Source organism: Lutzomyia longipalpis, chromosome 2 (assembly GCF_024334085.1).
Source record: "Lutzomyia longipalpis isolate SR_M1_2022 chromosome 2, ASM2433408v1".
NCBI lineage: Eukaryota > Metazoa > Arthropoda > Insecta > Diptera > Psychodidae > Lutzomyia > Lutzomyia longipalpis.
This window is the reverse complement of record NC_074708.1, coordinates 11,574,427-11,583,205: the sequence shown is the minus strand read 5'-3', so window position 1 is coordinate 11,583,205 and position 8,779 is coordinate 11,574,427. Positions and strand designations below refer to the sequence as shown.

The window sequence follows — 8,779 nt, the reverse complement described above, 5'->3', positions numbered from 1 at the left end:
TTAAAGAATATTAACATAAAAGATTAAAAAATAAAGAATTCAAACAAATCGATCAATTACAATACTGCTCGACAAAGTAGACAAAGAAACGAGCAAGGCAGCTGAGTGAGGCATAATTTGGGACACTTTGGGACATTTTCGGAATTTTGGGACAAATGCAAAAAACAATCCAATTTGTTTTCCGTTACTAAAAGCATCGGTTTCTTTGTATTAACTTCCTGGCCAGTTTAGAGTGTTTCCTGTACTTCCTGCTCGTGCCTGTTGATTGGAATTTCTGCCCTATTTATTGTTGAACATTTTGTGTTTGTGAGGATTGCGTGAAAATGGCGGGAAATGCACAAAAAGAGACTCACTTGAGACTCATGCAGGAATCTGCGAAAGGAATTACAAATCCCGACCTCCGGAAGTCTGTGGAAGAGCTGGGAAATGCCATTGTAAGTCATCCATCCTATGGAATTGACTACAAGTGGTCTACGGAGGATTTTGATTTGGGAGCACCGCTGGGACGGGGGAAATTCGGTCGAGTTTATCTGGCGCGGGAGCGCTTCTCACAGGTAATGGTTGCCATGAAGGTGATGTTCAAGTCAGAGCTGAAGACAGGGCGTGTGGAGCGTCAGGTGTTGCGTGAGATTGAGATTCAATCGAGACTGAAGCACCCGAACATTTTGCGCCTGTATACGTGGTTTCATGATGACAGCAAGATCTACCTGGTGCTGGAGTACGCATCCGAAGGGGAGCTGTACAAGCACCTCAAGAATTCCCCCAATGGGCGATTCAATGAGCAGCGCTCAGCCAAGTATACGTATCAAGTGGCTTCTGCCCTGCAGTACTGCCACAAGAATGATGTCATCCACAGAGATCTGAAGCCAGAGAACATCCTCCTCACTGCGGGAGATCTCGTGAAATTAGCTGATTTTGGTTGGTCTGCACACACGCCGTCCAACAAGTGAGTATCCTCCACTAAATCCTCTTCCAGTTCCTTGCAAAAGATTTATCATTAACTTCCTCTTTTCCCCAGACGGAAGACAATGTGCGGAACACTGGATTACTTGCCTCCGGAAATGGTGGAAGGCCGCTCATACGATGATTCCGTCGATCAGTGGTGTTTGGGTATTCTTTGTTATGAATTCCTCGTAGGATGCCCACCCTTTGAATCAGACAACACTGAGATAACATACGAGAAGATCCGGAAACTCCAAATTCACTATCCCCGGCATCTCAGCCCCGGTGCAAAGGATCTCATTTCAAAGCTCCTACAGAAGCCTGGCTCTGAACGTATCTCCCTGGAGCAGGTAATGCGTCATCCCTGGATTCAAGAGAACAAGAATACTGCCATCAACTCCACCTTCTCCAAATCAGATGCACCCAGAATGTAAATCCCCCTCTCTAATCGAATTTTATTCTCATATTCATATTTTTCGCTTTTTTCACAATAAATCCATACTGAATGTGCTTGTTTCGGGGGCCTGGGGCTTGAGGGAATCTCCTCCGTTGCCTCATCCGTCGGATTTTCCGCTGCATTTTCCTTTTCCCCTTATTTTTAATTAGCTCATTCACCCTCCGGACGATCTGTGTGACGGAAGTGGCTTGTTGGCGGGATTTTGAGGCAGAACCAGCAATTCTAATATCTCTTTTTAGTTTATTCTGCAACTGAATCCTCTTGTGGACATCCCATGTGGCGATTGGGGGGAATACTTTGCGATTTTCCGGCTTATTTTCCATTTCCTGCACAGCCTGAGGATGTTTTGTTGTTATTTTCTTTAGAATAATGTAAGGTTATGGCGAAGTGACATAACCTCACAAAGAAAGTTTGATAAATAACCCGGCGTCTCCATTTACAACCGGGCGCCTCCACCAGAAGGAAAGAGCGCCAAATTCAAAAAGTTCAAAAGTATTCCAAAGAGAAAAACAAAAAAATTAAGCAAATGTCCTGGATTTTCCTTTTATTTATTTACACACTAAACTCGACAGATAATTTCATTAATTCCTGCCCATAATATACACGTACAAATGGAGTCTGTCAGTTTCGTTTTCCTAAAATTACGACCAGCGGCGTGCGATATGTACAGTGCAGCGGAAATGATGCCTCAGACACAACTCTCCGGAACTCGCGTCGTCATAAGACGATCCCGGATGGCGGTAATGTTGATGTCTAAATCTCCTGTTGCTCCCGATGGCACCTGCGCCGCGCGACAGTCGCCATTCATCAGGGTTTCACTTTTCAGGACCTGGAAGAGGAAGAAAAAAAAAAAAGAAGGGATGAAAAAGAGCATGAGGTGGAGGGGGGTTAAAAGATTTGCGAGGGATTTTTTTGTGGGTGAAATGCGGGGTTGAGAACGTTCACAAATTCCATGAAATTTATGACGAAAAAATATGTCGATTTTTTTTTTAAATTAAATGAAAACGTGGATAAAATATTGAATTAACTTCTATGTTATATATTTTTAAAATAAAGGCAATCTGCAAGGAAAAATGAAGACTTTCAATGGAGTTCTAGTGCTGCAAGGAGGGCTTTCTTGGTTCTTCATTTTTTTAACAATAAAATATTGAGAAAGATTAAAGCGGTTTATCTTAGTTTTTAGAAGAAATAAATTAATTTTCAGATCATTTGATTATTTTTTTTGATTAATTTTATTATTATTTAACCCTTTCGCTTACACATAAAACATGGAAACATTCGAGCTTTTCATTACGTATTTATATCTGTGAGAGCTTCCAGGGAACATTTCATACTCAGAACCTTTTCTTTGATCTAATTTACGTACATTTAACGCAATTCTATCTTGAAAAAGACATTATAAATTCTTTAAGATTCGAAAAAATAGATTTTTTCACGTTTAAATCATCGTAAGACCCCCAATGAATGCGAAAGGGTTAATTTTTAAGCCAAGAAAAAAATTGAATTTTTTTCTTCAACGGAAAGGGAAATGTGCAATTTAATATTTAATGACTTTCTCAAGCATTTAATAATGCATTATATTGAATTACAATGGTAAATGTCGTTTGATCCTCAATAAAAAGCAGCAACATTCCTTCGCATTCAAAAATGCAGAGCACAAAATCTCAGAGTTGAAAGGAAGTGGGTGAGAAGAGAATGAAAAAAAAAAAGAGTAAAGGACATTAATAAATAATCGCCACGGATTAGAGAGTGACACTGATGTTTGCAATTAATCAATTTTTTTTTCATTGAGTTGCCGGCTATTTTTGTTATGTTTTGTCTCTAAATACCACCAAGATTAATTGACGAAATTTGTCTGTTTCCGTTCTGCCGCGTCGTCTTCTCACAGTACTATAGTGATTTTTGGGGATTCTCTGCTCCCCAGGCTTGCTAGCTAGCTAGCTACTCTGTCAGATCCTCTTTTGCGGGGGTGTGGAAACATCGAGAGGAGAAGTACACCAACAGAAAAAAAAACCAACGAGGAGGCAAGAGAGAGCAGGAGAAAATGTATGGGGAAAGTATGTGTAAAGAATATGGAAGCAGGCAAAGTATCTCGGGGATATCCACCCCCACACACTGCCCCCATACTCGGGGAGATTCAGCTTGATTGTAGAAAATCCTCATGGCACGCAAATCGGACTTGCACACACTTTTATATCCTCGTCCAACAGCACTTTCTCATTTCATGCCACATGGACGGATGCCATTTACTAAGTGTCTCAAAAATTTTTCACACTAATTAATTCCAAGAGTACCCCAGTATTACGAGCCCCAAACAATAATGGGGGTTGTGCGGAGAGCAGAAGTGTGTTGTATGTAGGTAACTCTCTGAAAGCTCCCCACGTAAAAAAGGGGCGTACAAGTTGCAATTTTCTGTGCCTTTTAAATCATATCTTTTCTTGTGAGAGAAAATCCTTAAATTAAATAAATATAACTCAACACATAAAAAGTTTTTTTTTATGAATCAATTATTTTTTAGACAGTTAAATCAATAAAAAAAGAATACTATTAAACGTTTAAAAAAAGTCAAACGTTAGCAAATACATGTCAGGCGTTAAACTAATGTCAGAACAGAAAATTCAACGTTAGAAAAAAATCAAATGTAAAGAAAGAAGCGTTCAACGTAAAAGTAACGTCAAAGATAGAAAAATATTTAAGCAATAATTTTTTTTTTATAAATGTTAGAAAATAAAATTCAGGTTAGTAATCCCAATGCATTTAATTTGTAGGGGAGACCGGGGTTAAAAAAGTCACTTAAGGGTTTAGAAAAGGCTCAAAATATCATATTTCCCAAACAGATAAAGCGAAATGTATTGCTCATTTCGTTAGGAAATTTACTGCCCTACAACTCTTTTTCAGATCATTTTGTTCTATCTAGCTAGGAAATATGATATTTTAAGCTTTTTCCAAACCCTTAAGTGACTTTATTAGCCCCGGTCTCCCCTATTAATGCAAGAGCCGTTGAATTGGTTTAGTAAGCTAGATTTTTTTTAAAATATCGATTGTAAAATCGTTTTTAATTCATTTTTAGCGTCTTTAAATTTATTTAAAATACATCATTGAATAATTTCTGGCAAAGCTCCTAGTGGAAAAATAAGTTTAAGGGGATACTTAAAGCTTAATAAATGTTCCACAATTAGATGGAAAGCTAAATGAAGAAACTAACAGAGAAAACTTATGTGAAAAGATTCAACGAGTAAATATCGCGATAAAAAGAATATTTCTTTTTTTATAATTTTTTTTATGTTTCATGCTCATTGTCAAAGGGTTCAAAGCTCAAATTGTGGATCACAATGTAAAATCAGCTATGCACGGATGAAGAAAAGGTCATTTATTAAAGCAAAATTGGTCCTAATGGAAACCCTTTTATATTGAATAAAAGTCAAAAAAAATCAATTAACCCAGATTGCTCAAAAATGTTTCTGTAGAAATTCTATCTTATTTGAATTTGTCTAGAAAAGTCAATTTTCCAATAAAATTCTTGAAATTTCACACAAGAAGTTCTAAAACTCTTCTTTCAATCGAATCTAATGACTTTGGTGAAAATAAAAATTTTTATGCCCTCTTTTATGCACATAAAATTAACAAAGAAAATTTTCCGGGTGCACTAAATATAGAACAATGGACAAATCTGGGTTAATGATCTCAATTTATGTATTTTGTCCAATATATATTTTTTTTTAAATTCTAATTAGTACCATATAGTCTAGAGATAAATTACGACTACTTTGAGTTGCTTGGGAAGTAAATACTAGACATACATATATACATAACGTATTTACTCTCGAATTGAATTTCTACGAAACAGAGAGATTTAACCCACCATGGAACCCCGCACAAAATCCTCCCACAGACATTTTCATCCAAATTAAGCACCTCGCCATCATTTGAGCAAAGCTCACCAGGTTTCCATAAATCCGTGAATAATTTCTCTGCAGTGCTATTAATTGGCGTGACTGAATACCTTGCTTTTGTATATCTACACAGAAAGGTCATGCGGGGGCTCTTCTGTGACATGGGGAGTATGGCCATTTATGCGGCAGGAGGGTAAGGGAGGGTGGTTGAAGTGAAAAGCTCCCATGTGAAAGGGCTTTTCCTCTGTACAATTGCAAAATGACTGAGTCACTGTGAGGTGGGCGCAAACACAAACAGAATCAACGGAGGAAAAGTGCCAATAATAAATTTTAATGGTCCCTTCTCGCTTCAACGGGACTAGTTTTGCATGAAAACTTTACCCCAGCAAAAGGGGAGCTCACACACAATTTCCTGAATGACCAAACTGTTGGCCGGGGGTGGTGGTGTTGTGTGAAAATGGGGGAATAAAACCGGAAAGTCTATTAAAGTTTTCAATTGTCATTTGGATGGTTTTACACAATATCCACTCACGAAGGATCTCTTGTGCTTTTCCCCTTTTTCGCTTTTCCCTCACATCAAAATTAACCAGCACACCAGCACACATTACCTGACTAGCTGTTAAGTATTGTGTACTTATATAGTGCAGTATGATTGGGGTAAAAGGGGGATGAAATTCCCAAATAGTGGAGAGAATGTCCTCACGTGGAATTTATAACCAATTCACCTTTGCCCAGCCCATATAATGGATTGTCGTCTTTTCATTTTTCCCATTTTACACGTCAAAAAGCTCCTCCAAAAAGTTCTGTTGAGCTTTTGTTTACCCAAATACCCCCTGGGATAGATGCGTTACCCTCCCCTTTAAAGTTAATCCACATCCTGCACTGTGCTATATATAAAACTATTGCTATATATAAAATAGAACGGTTGATGGTTTTGTTTTTAGCTCAGCATGGAATTATATTTTTGTCACCTTTTCCAAACTCCGCGGGAGTTAATGGTTTAAATCTTGATTGGCACCCCCCTTGGAGTCCCACAAGACCCCCCTCAGAGCGGATCTCTCACACATACACTCTCGTTCTCGCTCTCTCTCTGTGAAAGCTCCCGCGATGTGCTTTTGGCAGTTTCCGCATTACCTTGTTGGGACTTTTTTTTTTATTGAAAGTGTCGCTTCATGAGTTGACACCGGGCGATTGATTCGTAATGATTATTGGCAGTATCTCTGCTTTACAATCCTCCTCCCGCCATTTTCCAGAGAGTGAAAGAAGGGAAAAAAAATCACCCTCAAGAACAAAAATGCAAAATGAGGTGAGAGTGGATTTTCTCTTGCACGCCAATCTCCGCACATTGCGCTCCGTCAACCATTGAGTGATAAGATCCCTAAGTGGTGCTGAAGTGGGAATGGAGAAGGTGTGCAATGGTAGGATGAATGAGGGGAAGAATTGGTAAAAAAAAAATCATGGTTATACAATTGGGGAGTGAAAGAATATTTCTGTATAACGCAAAAATGACTTTATAAATCGAATCACGAGATCACTTCCCTTTTGACATCATCAATTTTCATCGTTTCACCCCTCCACGCTCGTACACACCCTAACCGCCATCCTGTCGATGGGATATTTAGAGTTTTGTGTCATACAACAAAATGTTTTTCTTTTTCGTCACACCCACAAAACAACCAACAGATTTGTGGGGAGTTTAGATAAAAGATTTAAAAAGTTTTTCTTTAGTTACTTTAGGAAGGAATGAATGGATTGGGGAGGAGGAAGTAAAAAAGCTCCAAAAAGTCTTTAAGAAAAAAAATTAGAGGATGCAGTTGAGCATTTAAAATAAACTTTAATAAATTCTTTTAACAGTCTGAAACATCTAAAAAGCTCAGAAAAGCTCGTTATTTCTCGAATTTCTTCCTCAAGAAAAACATTTTTATTAAAGATTCTTAAGATTAAAAGATTCCTTTTGCAAATTTTAAAAACACTTTTAAATAAAATAATTATATACTTGATAAACAATTCAAATATTTCTTGGTAATCCATTGGATTTATCAACATTTAATGTGTTTGTGTTTACAAAGTTTTCCCTGAAAAATTTTTTTCCATCTGCTACAACAACCGAAATGCAAATGAGTATGAGAAAAGCCAAAGAGTCTACATGTTATTCCGGAGTGACTCCCATACAACTCTGTTATTCAATGTGTGAAAGATACCGCGTCACATATGCCATCCCGAATGATTGTCTCCCACTGCTCCCTGGGAGCATTGTGTGTGCCTTTCCCTGGGTGAAGAAGAACATATCTCCCATCCATTGGTAACCACTTTTGCGTGAGCGATGGAAAGGAAATCAGACAGATTCGAGTCTTCCTCAGCATCACACAATCCCATCCCAGCATCATCTTCTTGGGGTGGGAGGAAAAGTGGGAAGTCAATAGAATTGTTGCGGGGTTGAAGCATAGGGGTGGTTTGGGAAGAGCAAAGATGGCAAAGGTGGTACGAGGGCAGATATTACGGCCATGTGTACACATCCACGCAATTCCGGAGGAATATTAAATTTTTATTCTTCCAAACTAATAAAAGGCGCGCTCACAGTTGCGTCCCGGCGTGGTGGGAAAATTTTCCGTTTTCTTTTTGGTGGGAAAGGGAATGGATTAAAAAGTGATTGGAAAAATGTATATTGTGTGGGGGCTGCTGCTGCTGATGCCACAAACACACATTCTTCCCCACACACTCAACTCCTTCTTCTACTAAAGAAGACTCAAAACGAAGCTCATTGGTAGCTGCTGGTGAAAGTTTATCCACACCCACCTCCCCTATGGGAGCTAACTTCACGGTTTTCCTCGCAGGGAGAAGGAGAAAATTGAAAAGCTCATCGCATTGTGGGATTGAATGGAATTCTGTGTTTCTTGAATTCTCTATCATCATGCATGGAATCTAATCTCAATGAGAATCCAAAGAAAATCTTTGCAATTCCTATCAAATCGCACACATGCCGTCACACGGGGAAAAGATTTAATTAAAGCTCAAGGAGAAATTTAAACGAAATACTGCGAAACTTGGAGCTTTCGCCGCGTGGTTTTTGCTTTAAGAAATTTAATCGATTAAAATTAAATTATTAATGAAAATTTTGCACCATTTCCGTGGCTAAACTCAACAGCATACAAGTTTTTTTCTCCCTCCCCAACACTCTACGACGGGGGTAGATGAGGTTGTTGGGAAGGAAGTCGGAGAGAAAGTTTCCTTTGCAGAGGTCTTTTTCCGTTGGTATAGGCTGGTGTGTTTGTTTGGGGATGAAGGCATGGAGAGAAGAAGAAGAAAAAAATGGTTGAATCGTAAAAAATAAAGTACGCCCTTTTACGGGGTATCTCTTCCCCATATACTTTCTCTCACGGGGGATGTTTTTTTCTACCACACAGCACCCCAGCCTAGAGACCCCGCAACATCAGGATAGCTATACAACAAGACGGGCGCACCAGAAGAAGCGTCAGAAGACGCAACT

General features: G+C 38.8%; 2 protein-coding genes across 6 annotated transcripts in view; one reads left to right on the top strand and one right to left on the bottom strand.

Moving 5' to 3' along the window:
- The first annotated feature begins 155 nt into the window (after positions 1-155).
- LOC129790727 (aurora kinase B-like) lies at positions 156-1,455 on the top strand. Its single transcript, XM_055828404.1, has 2 exons — positions 156-946; positions 1,019-1,455. Exons 1-2 carry the CDS (start codon positions 324-326, stop codon positions 1,374-1,376), a joined length of 981 nt encoding a protein of 326 aa, XP_055684379.1. The 5' UTR covers positions 156-323; the 3' UTR covers positions 1,377-1,455.
- Positions 1,456-1,928: 473 nt separating this feature from the next.
- Positions 1,929-8,779, bottom strand: part of LOC129790672 (hemicentin-2) — a 129,192-nt gene continuing 122,341 nt past the window's right edge. For 4 of the 5 annotated variants that reach the window (XM_055828313.1, XM_055828314.1, XM_055828316.1 and 1 more), the window contains one exon: positions 1,929-2,228. In XM_055828313.1, the coding sequence (XP_055684288.1) occupies positions 2,088-2,228 (141 nt within the window). In that variant the 3' untranslated portion in view covers positions 1,929-2,087. The remainder of the gene's footprint in view (positions 2,229-8,779) is intronic. The other variant, XM_055828317.1, reaches the window with a different exon arrangement.